Source organism: Antrostomus carolinensis, unplaced genomic scaffold, assembly GCF_000700745.2.
Source record: "Antrostomus carolinensis isolate BGI_N321 unplaced genomic scaffold, ASM70074v2 scaffold52254, whole genome shotgun sequence".
Lineage (NCBI taxonomy): Eukaryota > Metazoa > Chordata > Aves > Caprimulgiformes > Caprimulgidae > Antrostomus > Antrostomus carolinensis.
Window position 1 is genome coordinate 2261 of NW_010309683.1, and position 16302 is coordinate 18562.

Sequence of the window (16302 nt, forward strand, 5' to 3'; positions counted from 1 at the left end):
GGTCACACATTTGCATTATCCTTAATATCAAGCCTTTTTTTCCCCAGCACAATGCCCCTTTCTTCCTTGCACAACTTACTGATCCCCTGCTCAATTCTTCACCTCCATGGCTGAAGAACACTGACAGATAAAGTCCTTTGCACACGTTACTGCATTTTGACTCTTCCAGCAGCTTCACCCGACATTTACATTTTCCAAGTTCTCAGGCAATCCCTTGTAGATCTGTGCTACCTGGTTACTTAATCTCTATATAATTGAGAGAACTGTTTATCTTGGATTTGAAACCCTTCCCAATATTTTTTTCCCCCATTTCACAAAAATATGCTCCTAACTCCTTTTGGTACCTTAGATTTAAAGATCCCACCCCTTAACATGCAAGATATGTTTCTCTTCAGTCTCCTTTATCAACTAGATTCTTAATATTCTAATTCTTAGTTTTCAGTTTTAAGGATGTATTTACAGGTGTTTTGACTATCCTGCAAATTCATTTTAACCAAATTAATCCATTATCATGTGATCTAGATATCCAACTCCTCTAGAATGCCCTTGTAACATACTTCAGTTTTACACCAAAAGCAAGTCTAAAATCAGTCCTAAATGGCAACATTTGCTGATGTATTTTCAGTCACATCTAAGAATAACACATTATCTGCATTTCTTCCCTAAAACCGTGCCTGAAAACCTGACATCTCCCACAGTGAAATACATTCTTGTATAGCTAGAGAAATAAAAAAAACAAATCAAAACAAAAACTCAGGGAAAGGGTGTGAAAAAAGGGTCCAGATGCAGCCCTTATGGTGGGAAATTAATTTATACAGCCTTAGCTAAATACTGCTCAATTACACAGATCAGGATTTTCCTTCAGCTTTTTGTTAAAACAGATTCCCTTTAGCCAGTTGTCTCGTCACAAGAAAGCTATTCAACACAGTTTGAGACAGACGAATGCTTCAGAAATGACCTTCCAGTGACTGCACAAACTTCTCAGAAAAGTTATTTCTGAAATAACTCCTATAATTCAATTTAATAAGTAAATTTTGCTGCCTTTTAGCCACCACACATAACTCATGTTAACTGGGATTACGTTTGACTAAGCAGCGCTGCAGTTTTGTGCGAGGTACTTCTTGATATAGGAGACCCTACAGAGAAAAGGTCAGATTAAGCCACTCCAGAAACAGTGAGTGTCTGGCTTTAAACCACCCATGTTGAATTTATGAACACAGAGAAGTCAGTTTCAATAAATTCAGGGCAAATGGGATTACTAATTTATCTAGTCCAATTCCCTTACATTTTCACAAATCACTATGTCTACAATGAACTAAACTTTATTAGTTAAAGCTTGTTTTCCAGTAAATCACACCAGTCTTACATTTTAAAACAGCAAGATGAAAAAACCCTTCTCCTGTCTTGTTTCAGTGTTTAAAAGACCCTCAAAAAACAACAAAACACCCCCCCACTTAATTATCATCAAATTTCTAATCTGAAAATGGCTCCATAATTTTGCTAGTCTTTGGTTCCAAGTATGGTTCTGACATGTGCTAGGATGAAGGAACTTAATTACCTAATATTGCTTTCTTGTGACAGGTATTTCAATAGTCAAGTTAACCCTCCAAAATAAAGCTGTTTTCATTTTAATAACATAATTAAATTACCCACCAAATTTTCCATCCAAGTTTATGACTCTTCTCCAGTGTTTCATTTTTAAAATACCTTTAAGAATATACAGGTATTAAGTCCTCCACTATCCCCCACAAAAACAATAAAACCCAATTACACTATTTACAAAAATCTTTTTCTATAAAAATAAATTTTTAAAAATCAGTATAGACTTTCTGCTGTCTCATCTGTATACAAATAAGAACAAACTCTAGAAAGAATTTGTCTTCTCAGATGAAAATATCTTCATGTGTCTTTCAATTCAATACAAGTCAGTTTTTATTGCTCTAAAAAAACAGCTGAGAAATGATGACAAATTAAATACATAAATGAAAATGTAAAAAAGCAGTCTTACCTGCCCCCTCATAACAGACATTTGGTTTTCAAAGGTAGCCTTGTCAAATCCTTTATCCGTCTTTATTAAAGAAAACAAACAGTTATTATATGAAATGACCTACTTATTTTTAGCTATATATTTAGCATGCAAATTCATCAATTTCATAATACACAGTCATATTTACCAATACTGTAATAATTTTTGGAAGCTTCAAAGAGTCATGGTATGATCCATGAAAAGGTCTATTTATTGCAGGAAGTTCACATATGTGGCAACGAAGGATGTTCCACACCATAAAAGTAAACTACACCAGTGGATACCATTTTAAGGCATTGGCAGGTAGGCTTAATACCATCACACCATGTTACAGCGCTCTGCCTCTCACCTTTGCTCTGGCAAAAGAATACTTCCTCCTTCACAACTATCAAATACTTCAACTTCCACTGGCTTTAACAGACAACCCAGAGTCACTTTGAAGTCAAGTGAGTCAAAGACAAGAATACTGTGAATGCGTTTCAGGATCTAGTTCTGACCTTACAGCTGCATTTTCATTAAAAGCTTAAAATTTCATTTCCTTCCACCCTGATTATTTGGATGATTTCACTTGAACATCTCACACAACTGTTTATGGAATATTTGAAAGAAGGAACTTTACATGTCAATTTTGTAGCACATTTTCAGTATATTTAAAGTAACTTTGACTTACTTTAAACATGGTCAAGATTTCAGCATCGACTTCACACAATATATGTACGTAAAATTAAGTATATATGCGAGTTATGCAGGTACTTTAAGTTACATTAAATACATTATTTCGTCAGGTTGCTACAGTTTATCTTAAGTGTATACACAGCACACAGGTATGTTAAATGGAATTTTTACACAGATTTGTGTTATAAAAGTTAATTAGCTTTAATTGATTACGTGAATCCTAGATATATAAAAGGTAATTGTGTTTTCAGATGACCTGATTACTATCAGCACTATGCCACATTAGTGACACAGTTTCCCCTTAATTATATAAACCCTTTCTACCATGCCAGTGTTAAAGCTAAAACAGCACAGCATCATGACATACAGAAGTGAAATTCATAAAAAGAAAAGCCATCTCACTCTTCCATTACAGGTATTAGCTGTTTCAGTAACAGTCAATTCAAAGAAGCACTCGATTCACCTTAAATAGTTCATAAAGATCTTCACAGAGATCCTGTACAAAGTTCATATCAGAAATGCGAGGAAGAACTAAGTCTCTGGTCTCCTGAGAGAAAGGAACTTTTGCTTGAGGAAGCCAAGCCCAGTGGAAGGGATCTAATGCAGAAAAACAATACACTTCATGATTTAACAGGCAAAAATGAAAGTGCTCACCACTGATGCAATACTCCACTGCCCACTGGAAGATCTCAGTAACACACCATTTTTTACAACATTGTTACCCCTGTAACTGTACCTCTTTTGGCTACAGTTACAAAAGCAGCTTTACAGCTACTTAGCCTTTTTTTCCAAACAGTGAAAATATATTTTAAGTACAAAAATATTTAGTTGAAGCAGTAAGGTATTTAATTTAAAATACTTTAAGCAACAGTAGATGCCTTCTCCTAGTTTAGTAGTGCAGTTTTCTTTGGAGTAAAATAATGGCTGCAATCAAATAGAAATCTTTCAGGTGTTTGATCATACTGAAGAATTAACAGAAAACTAGCTATTATTTTCAATAAACTTTTTAGTTTACTAAAATGCCACCTTTCAAGCTGCTGAGAAAAACATTCTTAGTTTTTTACGTAACTGCTATTAAACAGCTGTTTCAAGATCTATTCTAAGATGTTAAACAAGACACCAAACAGTACCAGTTGCAGGAAGTGAGGAACGTCACCCGTATCAGGCTGCCCATTGACCTTCCTGACGCTGCTCACAGCCCTGACAGTCCAGCCAGTTTTCCACCCACCTCACAGTCTGTTTGTCCAGTTCACATCGCATGTTTCACTACAAGACTACTATGAGAGACCACACAAAAGGCCTTGCAAAAGTCAAGGAAAATCTATATTCACTGCCCTCCTCTCATCCACTGAACCAGTCACCAGTCTGGTCAGTCAAGCATAGTTTGCCCTTGGGAAACCCACGCTGGCTTCCCCATCACCTCCTTCCTCATATGAGCAAACATGGCTTCCAGAAGGATCCATTCCACAGTCTTCATGGGGACTGAGGTTAGGCTACCCCGTCATTCCCTGTGCCCTGCATCTTGCCCTTCTTGAAGATGGATGTGATACCTTCTTCTAGTCATCAGCAACCTCCTACATCACTAGTCTTTCCAGAGCGATGAGAAAACAGCCTCACAATGACATCAGCCAGCTCCCTTTGTGTTTCCAATGTATCCCACCTACTCCTATGAACTTCTGTATGTCTGTTTTGCTTAAGTGCTCCCTTCCTTCTGCTTTGGATAACAATGCATTCCCACAGACTGCTTATGAGCTCTGAGACCTAAAAGCCTAAGAGCAAATCTTGCAAGTGAAAACTGAGGCAAAGTCAGCATTGAAAAACTTGTTCTTTATTATGCCTTTTGGTTCCTGCTGCTCTTTTCTTCAGTCCCATTCTCGCATCTAATATACTTAACCCTTTCTTGTTTCCTTTTATGTCCTCTGCTAGCTCAACTCTAGCTGAGCTTTGATTTTCCAGACACTCTTTTTGCACTTCTGGACAAAGACTCTATTTTTCCAGGGGAGTCTCCACATCCATTTTGTTGTGTACTTAATTCTTGTGTCCCAGTTCAGTCAGAGTTCCCTGTTCATTCATGCTGGACCAACTTCCTGCCTTTCGGATAGGCTGTTCTCTGGCTTTGAGGAGGTTATCCTTGACAATCAACCAGCTTTACCCCTTAAAAGGCGGCAATTTTAAACATCATTATGCTACAAGTTTACAGAATTGTCACGCACTTGTCCAACTGCAAAATAATTCTAAAGGAACAGTCAAGTTTATTACTTTTGAGCAAAAGTAAAAGATGGTATAAAGTAAGCAAGAATTGCCATGTCTCTAGAACAGCTGCAGAAGTGACTGTAGCCAAGAGATACTTAGGACAGTAACAAGATGTCTGGGACTATACAGAGCTCTGGGTGGGGTAATTAACTAGCCTTTTAACAGTAAAACTATTCCACACTTAACTGCCATGATTACCTGATTGGGTTATAGTCCACAGAAATAACTGTAAACCCTGTTGGGCATTTCCCTCTAAATTATAAGGGGTCAGAGATGTGGTCAGAAGCAATCCAGCTTTAACAGTAATTCCAATTTTCAGTCTGATCAAACATACTAACTAAAGATTAACTTCTACAAAGTAATAAAGCTAAGAACAAGTAAAAATAACATGCAATTTGTCTACTTGTTCACCTACAACAGTACCCTTTGTTTTGAAATAGGCTATTGGAGAGACAACTTGCATATCCTTGCACTCAACTTTCCACCATGGTTTTCAAGAAAACGCACATGAGAAACACTTTGCTAAGTTTTCCCAATTCCATCATCATTCAGTTTACGTACAGTGGTGTGTTAAAGAATATCCATGTATTAATAGTGTTTAAAGGTACAAGGGTAAAAAAAATATGAACAAGGACTAGATCACATATGCCACTGCAAAAATGGCATTTGTTGCTATTTTTCTGAAGAAAAGTACACTATTTAAAAATTCAATATATAACTACAGTGATGATTTCTTAATTTCTTACTACAACCAAAACAAAAACCACTTATTTAGAATTTACTCTCCCAAAGGAAGATGACTGAAGAATGCAACACTTACATGCCCTCCACTCATCAGGATGCTTAAATGGAAATGCTAAACCATTGTCAATTGCAGCAATTTTAATAGTAGATTCTTCAGTTATAGTCCATTGGCTATCCTATGGAAGGAATATTTTTTAAAAAGTGATACCTATGTGCTTACAAGAATAGCAAAATACATTAAAGATACTAAATAATATACCTTTTAGCTTCACTGCTTAGCCAACTTATACAATACAAAGGAGTATCCAGATAAAGTCCAGCACATACAATTCTTACTCTACCACCATTAAAAAGGAGTCCTTCCCCCAAATACAAGATAAGCAGAGCACATAAATAGCTGAAGAAGCATGCTTGAGCAACAGTGGGCAGTTTTATTTTTATAGCCCAAGCAAGTAAAGAAATAATACAGACTAATAAAAATAACTTCTAGCACTGTTCTATCCACACTAGTCTAATCCAAATAGCTTTTCCATTCATTTTGCCTAGAATAATTCAGTCATATTTCTTGATACCGTGCACCAGGACTAAAGCCATGCACTTACAACCCTGCAAGACCAAGTTATAAAAGTAAACAACTTAAAGGATATAAGTTTCAGAGTACAATTTTCTTACCTTATCTGACAGATCAAGTCCATCATCTTGTTTTTCATACCTGACTAACCAGTTATCGTTACCTCTGTCTTTAAACAGGAAAATGCATGTCACAACACATCATTTATAAAGAAATCATCATCTAAAGTGATACACAATGACTAATATTGTAAATTGAGAGTCTACCAAATGAGTCAGGCAAAACTGTTCAAAAAAGTTTCTTCCATCCCAATACATGTGTTTTAGCTTTACTGAAATGTCAGAGACAACTGATTTACTGGAAAGAGCAAAAATCTACCAAGTGTTCTTAAGTATGTATTACTGCTTTAGTTTCCCCAAGTGGATTAATATAGAGCAAAGTATCAAGAAAGCCAAGAGAAACTATTTTCATCCATATTATGCAGAATGATTGGCTGTAGCGTGCACTTTTCCTGAGGAAAAGACTGTCAGCAGCAGCAACCACAATGACTTAATTTTTAAGCTTGTTTTAATACTGATGGGGAACAGGAAAGGCCCTCCAAAAATACAGACAGTGCGATGTTTACCTACGTGAAGAAAACAGACTCTTCAAAGATAGAGGGAGGGAAAAAAAAAAAAAATCTATCTATATCTGCACTGTTCAGACAAAATTGAGATACTGAAGGCTTTGACAAGGTCCTTCAGACAGAGGATGACTGCATGGATTTGTAAGTCCTTCTGTCATCTTAAGGTGCTCCCTTAAGTTTAGATAAACATCTATCAGAAGATTTTCATGTTCTATCACGTTAGATACATTAGATTAAGCTAAAATCACCCATGTAACGAGGTTTGCATTTTGAGTATTTTTCTTACAATTTTAAGAACATCACAGGACACAACAATTGTCTGGAAACACTGGGATCTATTTGATAAAGCTGACAGACCATAGCAGCAGCTAGAAAGTAATACGTTCTTATGAACCTTTCTTTTTAGTGTGCTTCTAAAAAGCTGCGGGTTAGAGTGACTTATTTTCAGCTAGATTGCTTTCTAATAAGTGAGTTTAAGAAAAGAAAATGAACCAGAGCTGGTATGTCTGAGGAACAGTAAAGATGTCAACCTCTGACAAAGCAGCAAATGAAGTATTTTAAATATAAAACTGCCTTTGGATTCTTGAGGAAATAAATCACTTGCATAGTCAACAGAAGAATCCCAGCTTCTGAGTGAAAGAAACAAGAATGCAGAAGAACTGACAGGTATACACCACGGTTGTACTTCAGTGTCTAGTCACAATGAATATGAACTATTTTGCACTGATGCAAAACTGTGCTGCTGTGTCCTTCCATAAAAGGAATGGTAGTCATGGCTCTTCTTATGGTTCCTGAAACCTCACCACCCCTGAAGCTAATCAGGTGAAACAGACAGTTAATAGCCTACTGATAGAATTAAAACATAATGAAAGTATTTGTTCTTGAATTCTTGCATTGCTTAAAACTATCAAATAACAGCCAAAAAGGGTTGTTTGGATGTTGTCATATTATAATATTTCATGTTTGAATCCAAAGTAAATTTTTTAAATTTTAAAATGCAACATTCTGGCCTTCAATTGTGAAAAACACATCCAAAATGCATTAAAAGCCTCCACCAAGAGCTTTCAGTCAGCATTGCTTACTATTTCTGCCTCACAAAAGTACGTAGGTACTGAGAGAGACTAACAAATACCTGTATTTCTGATGACATAATCCAAGATAACCAGTCTTTCAAACTGTGACTGAAATTCTTTCCTTGTGTTCTCAGGTAAAGGATCAGTTTCAAACTTCCTGAGCCAGTAGTCAGCTTCCTTATACCCTTCAACAAACAGCTGGAAGGAGCCAACCTGAAACATCAAGAAACTGCATTCAGAAAATGCTCTTGGGTAGGTGACACAACCAATCTTAACAGAAAGATTATTATATACTTTCAAAGCTCGAACACAGGAAGTATATCATTAAAACCCCCCCAAAAAAACCCCCAGATTACTAAGTGGTTTCTCTATCATTCCTAAATTCTAAAAAAGTAAACTCAAATCATTATGTTTTTTTCTGGGTTTTTGGTGGTATGGTTTGTTTGGTTCCTGTTTTTAAAATATTTGTTTAAGCACTCACTGAGTTTACTACCAATAAAATGTAGCTAGACAGCTCCACACAAATGAACACTCAGTATTAGGAGCAATATTTGAAACAAAGTGAAATAAATAACATCTATTCTCTTTTTCACTGGAAGCATTTGGTTCAATAGTTAATAGGAAACTCACTAAAAATTACAGGAGAAAAATCTTCCTCTCTGAAAAGCTTGTATGTTTCATTGATGAGAAGAGCAGCATTAACCATTTTTTCAAGACAGACTTTTTGCATGAAAATGGCTGAAATACATTCCCAAAAGAGTCCAAGGAAGAAAACTAGAGATGGCATAGGCTCTGTATGTCTGGGCAACAGGAAAGGTGCCTGAGATTAAAATATATATTTGACCTATATTTGAGAAGTAAAATGCAGATAGATGTACAAGTGCAGAGACAGGGATAAACACAGAGCATGTGGAATAACCACACGGATAGAAGCTTGCACATGGATCAAAACCGCTGGGAACTGACACAAGTGGATTACCCAAGCTGTATATAACCAGTGTTTTAAAAGTTTAGGAGTAGAACACTGTGGTGGTATTTTGGGGATACAACAAGGCTCATTAGGCAAGAAAGACGTGATGTTTTAGTTAGTGGAGAACTGCACACAAGATGAAAGGAAGGCAGGATGAACACACAAACAGGCTATCTAAAAGAATAAAACAAACAATAGAAGGGGAAAAAAATTAAAGATTTAGGAAAAATTAAAGAACTAGATAAACTGCACAGGAGAAACAATTAGACAATATAAGAATACGACACTTAAGGGAAATGTACTAAACAGTCAAGAAAAAGAAAAAAAAATAGAGATGTAAAACATTTTAACATGTTACTTGTCCAGCAGAAAGCTGGACTGCAAACTGATACAAGCAGTTGCAAGATTATTGAAGTAGTTCAAATGAAGGAATGATCTTACAGAATGGATAGATTTTGCATAGAAACAGCAATATTTACCAAATCTCAGCCATGCAGAGACAGTTCTCAACAAGCAATAAGGTTTTTCTTCTACTGTTGAAGTTACCTATAAATATTATTTACTTTTTTTTTAATCCAAAGTTTTGTGTAAGAATCAGGAAATGCACAAAATACTCATTTTTCCTCTTACCTTAGGAGGTAGTCCAATTCGATTAAATTTTTTAGCAACTTTTGGCACTTTCTCTAAAGCGTATTTTTTTCCTCTTGACTTTGCACGATCTATTGCACTGTAATTAAAGGTTTCACTGACAAGCCAGACAACCTTAAAATATGAAAGTTAAAAACATAGCTCAGAATTCCTTATTACTTCAATTATAAATTTACAGTAAATTTTATGCTTAGTTGGTAAAAAAAGCAAAAAGAAAGCACCAGGCATTTCCAATGGACAAACTGTACGTGTAAAGGTGAATATTTGTTATTTTATGTATCTCAAACAAAAATGTGGCCAAAGTGGGAACCTTTATATGCTGCTTTTTGCAATTCTGATGCATCCCACTAAAACATAAGGCACAAAAGTGTCAGAAAATGATAGAAACTGAAGTAGTTCCAAAAAAGAAATTAAATTCATATCACAAATTTATCCTTTAAAACAAAAAGCCCAGTCACTATTTCTACAACAAACCACTGTGCCTTTGGACTTGCAATAGTTTCTAAATGACTTAGGGATAATGCATGATGTAAAAGGATGTCTCCACAACTACAGTCCAGAGACTGACCAATCTGTCACTATATATATTTTTTGCATTCAATAATTTATGTATTCTAACTTTTACCTTAGTTTTAGGTACAACTCCTAGTCCCAGCTTGTCATCCACAAGATAGGCACCAGCTTCAGAGAGGTATCCCTGATTTGGAACGAGGCAGCCTCTGCCAAAGCAGCAAGGACAACAAACTTTGTGAAAATATTTGGTCCATTTTGGATTTAGATGTCCATAAGGCTCTTCAGATTTTGGTTTGAACACTCCAATAATTTTCTAGGATAAAAAAAAATAAAATAAAACTAAAGTATGAATGCTTTGAGTTGCAAGAGACTAAAATTATTTTGAAAATTAGTTACTTGAAAGTACTGGTCAAATGCTATACACTGCATTTTACAATTGCTCTTTTTAGATGACAAAATAATAAAACGGTATTCCAAATAAATTTATCATCAAATGCTTGCCTTGAAGTAGTACAAATTCAAAACAACCTCTTCATAAGAGAAAAATCAAAACCAGCTAATATTTACTAGGTTTTTCAAAATTATAGGGCTGCATTTTAGAATGTACTTTTTATATCCTAAGTTTTTAAAAACAGAGGTTTTGAAAGTAGTTTTTCAATCATTTTCAGCCCACCAATTAATGCATTGAGAAGATACTTCAGAGACACAACAGTTCCAGAAAGGGACAAACATACAGAATGCTAATAAGTGAATGTTATCTTTTCTCTTTTGTATCTATTTTATTTAGAATGGATCAAAGTGTTCTGCACTTTGCAATTCCAGAGAGTGGTGTGGTCTACCACTGCTGTAGATTCCTCAACTCAAAGCTGACAATCGTTCACACTATCAGCCACCATTGGTGGAATTTACTACACTGGAGACATGTAGTAAAGCTTAAAATTACTCCAGAGTACTGTGTCCAATTTCGGACACTATGCTTCAAGAAATCTGTTAACAGACTGGAGAAAGTCGAAAAAACAATGAGAACAAGCACAAAAAATGTGAGTAATGAAAGACTGTATGAACAGGGACTGCTTAGCCTGAGAGAAAATGGGGCACGATGAACTATGTAATAGGTTGCTATAGAGAAAAAAGGAATAACACATTTACTGTTCATGAACCAATAAATGATAGGCTCAAATCCCAGCAGATAAGTTGCAAAAAAACCCAAACCCAACCAAACAAAAAACACAAACACCAACAACCACCAAACAAACAAAAAACCCCCCCACTTTTGAACCTTAAGAGCAGCTCAAGACTGGAACAGACTGACAATTATGGAGTCTCCAAAACAGGCTGCCACTAACAACAGGTTAGTCAGACATTCCTCAGGAATCATGTCAGATGATCCTGCTCCACAACACAGGCATTAAGTAGTTGATTTCTCAAGGCGCCTCCTACATGTGACTCTGTATTTGTGAACCTCAACCCATAAGATTATTACCACACTAAAATATAAAACCTTTCAACTGTCTGTGATAAACTTTAGCCTAGCTCAAGTAAAATGCTTTATCTTATCTATTCCCTTCACAGGACCACGGTAAGTAATTAAATTCTTATCTAATAATACTAAGAACAAATGTTTAAGAAGAATTTTCACATATTAGTACTTTCCTGAATCCTTACCAAAAAAGTGAGTATCTCAATAAATGAAACACTGCCTGTTGTTGCACCAACACTTGTAGCTGATTTACACTCTTAAGTCATGAACAAGTTTGCTGCCATTCAGAAACCAGCGTTCTGCTTCAGTAACTGCTGATTCAACCAGATTAGGGAGAGGATCTGAAGAATTGTTCTAGCTTCTACAGAATTTTCACCTGCTTTGCCCAATACAATCTAACAAATATGAGACTGTCCAAGACAAACTAACTACAAAGAGCTTATTTCATTCTGTTTGTAAACAGATTACAGGAGACACCAGGCATTAGTAGCATCACTTGTCTTGTCCATCTACTTTGAATTATTCCCATCAACTACCAGGAGAAACAAAATATAATAACTTGAATTTATCCTATAAAATAACTTTCCTATCAACAGAGGCATGAAACAAATGGACAATAACTCTCATTCTTTCACCATGCTACTGTCTGTGATTCTAAGGTTACATTCAAAATCCTGAGCAAGGTCTATGCAGCTGCACAGACATAATGCAATTTAGACCTACAGAAAAAGTTATACTTAGAATAAATATTCTATGTAACATGAAAGGCCAGAATGTTCTCTGAGCACTTTTTTTTTTTTTTTAAATCACAATACTTTGGAAACTGATTTTCCATGGTGTACTACTTTAGTCAAAATTCTGATGTTAGGTTTCAAATTTTTAAAGAGTTATTTCATTTTTTCCTATTGAATCACAGGTACCTACTTGCTCAAAACAAAGCTATCAGCTTTTCACTTCCCAGTGGTGTATTTATTAGTTACCTCTTTTCTGAATCACTCTTTGAATAATACTTCCATTTTAAAAAAAGAGCTTAACTCATTCCATTACGTGCCTGGATCGCACTGTGCTATACTATCAAATCTAGATATGGTTTTAAAGGTTTCATTGAAGTTAGAACCTTGGTAAATTTTGCAGAGCCACTGCTGTTGAGGACCAGAGTAGAACCAGAAAGCCCAATATGTAGACAACCTACCAAGGCCAGTCTTAATTTTGCAAGTCAAAATTAATTTCTAAACCGACTCTATTTGCATTACCAATTAGCCAATGGCTAAACTGTCAAAAACACAGTTGCAGAACAGTTTGTAACAGACACAATGTCTTTTACTTTATTGTTTACACAACCAACAATAAATGCAGAAACAGGCAATAGTGCTGCTTATGTACTGAACTGCTTCGTGTCAGCATACAGCTATGCCAATAAATATAAAAAGTTAATAACTTTAATTAGGCAATTTTAGTTTTATCTTTCTGACAGAGCCGAATCAGCGATTAAGATTACCTCATGGAAACAGGTTATTTTACCTGTAACGTGGTGTTAGTGTAGGCAAACACTTCAGAAGCTGACCAGTAAGAAGGCTTAGCACATCTTTAATAAGCTCTTTCCCAGCATAGGGAAGATCAGATTACTCAAGAAGAATAGGAGAAAGCAAGTCACAAAACTGGTCTGAACAACATGATGCAATACTCTTGTCAAATAGGATGTGAAATCCATTCTACAAATGGGAGTTGCGCTATTGACAAAACGGAGTTTTATCAGACCTTTAATATAGATAACAAATTTAGATAAGCTCTAAATTTAGTGCAAAGAATAAAGTCAGCTAGGAACTCAGTATCATTATTGTCACAGTCCCCTGTTGGCAAATACTTTCATATTTTGCAAAGTAATTTTGCTGGCCCGTTTTTTTTAGTCTTTACTTCTCTTAAATACTTGCATTCAAATCAATGACCTGGATGAAGGGGGAGAGCAAGTGTCTACTAGGAACAAAAACAACACTTCACCAGAAAACAGAAGTAAAACCAACAAGAAAATCACCATGTAAGAAACAAAGAAATAAGGTGCTCCATTCAAAATGCTATGGTTACAAAAATCATGTGTAAGTACCCTCTCGTTAGTCCCAGGGCACAGTGAGTCTCCCAGACACTTGCTAGTCACCAAAAAACTACAAAATCTATCTGGGAGGAGAGGCTTTGGACAAAACAAATTTGCACATATGGAAACTCAGAACAAATATGACTTTTTTTTCCCCCCAGTAATTTCTCTACTAACTAACTTTCTAAAAAGAAAAGAAATTTAGTTCCACAACACCAAAAAAACCACTTAACCAGTTTAAAAGCATTTTTAGTATAACACTGCAGGACACTCTTTAGACACGCCATGCACTGCCTTTTTGAAAAAGTATTGATTCAAAGCAGTATTTGGTTGCTTACTCAGATTTTTTCTTATCTCTTTAAAAACAGTATAAAGTTTGAATATGTATATACAGGCATACAACCTGGAAACCTACAAAGAACTAAACTACTGAAGCAGGGAAGTCAACTGAGGTTTAAGAAGTCTGCTGAAACTTTGAACAGGTTTACACAGCTTTGTATGCAACAGCAAGAATCCCACAAAGCAATTAAAGAAAGAATTTGTTTTTTCCTTCCAGTTTCACAGAGAGCCCCTCCTTCCCAACCTACTTTGGCTCTCCTCCAGCAGAACGAAGAGGGTCATTACTAGCAAACTTTCCTGGAAAACTGCAGTATGAACTGCAGTTTGCAGTTCTTAGAATATTCTGAAGGGGTAGTTCTGCCACTTTCTACCTTAGAAATAAATTCATAAATTCAGATATTTATTTGTATTAAGTCAGGTAGCTATTCTAAAAATCACTTATTCAATGAAGTATAAAAACTATCACCAGAAAAGTGGCATTAAAACAAACCAAACACCTATGAAAATTAAGAGGCAAAACAGGAATATATTCTATAATGACCAATTATATGAATAAAAGCTAAACAACAAATAACGTATTCCCTAAACGAATGGAAAATTAACATTCTGGAGAAGGGAAGAACAATCTTGAATATCTTCTGAAAACCAAGGCACTTACAGTGTTACAACTTCCATGTCCAACACAACTGGGATCTTCAGGATTAATGAACACCTACGTCTACCCAAGCCCAGAAGACTGCTGATTGAGCTTAAAATAAATGCAGATACAACAAATCAACAAAGGTGTGGGCGTTGGGAGCCCTCTTTTTTGGAACAAGTTGGTAAGCAGACAAAGTATTTTTGATTTAAAGAAAACGATGTGAAAGTATGTCTGAAGCACTATTTCCTCTTACTAAATAGTGCTAACCAAATACTAGTTCTCAGGCAAGATATTCAGGTAACTGTTACTTCTCTGTCTCAAAGTAACCTTAGGACACCTCTTGGATGACCACTATTCAAGGTACCATTTACCACTATGGGAGGGGAAACCAAATCTTCAAGTTGTGATTCAGCAAAGTAAAAAGGTAGATTTGTTTATATCACTCTTGCCCATCTAGCAATCATACAGAAGGGAGGAGACACAACCTAACTGAAAGACTATTTAAGAAGAAAAGAGAGAAAAATATAGGAGACTTGACTAAATAAACCTAAACAGTACTCAAATCATAAGCTCGGTTATGTCACAAATTAATTAAAACATACAAAGAACAAAATGTTAGATTCTGCACAAGGGGATTCCTGAATTGTTTTCAGATGTTAAAAAAGCCCTTTTATTTTCTCCATATTTCTTTGATGCAGATAATTTAAAACACGGTAAAACTGCAACAGAGACATAATAGTTATTTTGGCTTAGCTTATGCTGCAAGACATAATTAGAAATCTAAATATTACTCACGTTGATTTTTCCAACATAGGTTTTGGCATCCCATAAATTGTTACACAACTTATCTAAATGAATTCCCATTTAAATAGAATTTTAATATTTCTATTTTAAACTCCTTGCCGATAGTGTCTCTGACTTGGTAGTAACATACTCACCCCTTTTGGATCCTTGGCAAAGTAACTCCCACTGGACCCTTGAGAGATTCTTTCTGGAAACACTCCACACTCTATAGCTTGTTCTGCTCTCAGAATAATTTCTGCAAATTCTGGATCATCTAAAAACATATTCATATCAGCAGCATGTCCTGTATGCCCTGAAAAAAAAAAAAAAAAAAAAAAAAAGCGATCTGAAGTGTAATTTGTACCAGGAATTAACAACAACTTAAGTAAACACACTGAAAAGCTAACAGCCTTCCCTGCTAATGCCCATTCAATAGTAGGCTGAAAAAACTGGCCCATTAAATCAGTGCAAGGTTTCCCACTGATTTACCCACATCTAATGAACCTTTTGCTTAAAGTAAATCAGCTGAATTTGCAACAACTTATTTGAGACTACCACTACAAAGTGTTTATACTTTTCAAGGATTTTTAAAAATTTTTATTTATATAAGAAAGCCTTTAAGAAAAAATCCCTTCAAAGTCATAGCTGTAAAAAAAAATGCTAAAGATTTCACATACCATTTTTATTAAGATTTTTGTGTCCTTTTGTAGAGAAAGCTACCTGAAAGTAAACTGTCCATTACCCACTAACTATTAGAATGGTATCATATCATTAACTTCACATCTTGGCTACCATGTTGATTATCTGCTAGGACACAACGATGTTATTCACAAAACAATCCACTACATGTAGCACTGACAAGTGGCACCAAAA

The 16302-nt window shown here is 35.5% G+C and overlaps 1 protein-coding gene across 1 annotated transcript in view; it reads right to left on the reverse strand.

Annotated features, from left to right (window-relative positions):
• Positions 1-15739, reverse strand: part of PI4K2B (phosphatidylinositol 4-kinase type 2 beta) — a 17026-nt gene extending 1287 nt beyond the window's left edge. Inside the window, exons 1-8 of the mRNA XM_010166168.1 lie at positions 15585-15739; positions 10211-10411; positions 9568-9699; positions 8027-8180; positions 6371-6438; positions 5775-5874; positions 3165-3298; positions 2009-2068 (exon numbers count right to left, since the gene is read on the reverse strand). Of these exons, the coding sequence (XP_010164470.1) occupies positions 2009-2068; positions 3165-3298; positions 5775-5874; positions 6371-6438; positions 8027-8180; positions 9568-9699; positions 10211-10411; positions 15585-15719 (984 nt within the window). The 5' untranslated portion in view covers positions 15720-15739. The remainder of the gene's footprint in view (positions 1-2008; positions 2069-3164; positions 3299-5774; positions 5875-6370; positions 6439-8026; positions 8181-9567; positions 9700-10210; positions 10412-15584) is intronic.
• Between the last annotated feature and the right edge of the window lie 563 nt (positions 15740-16302).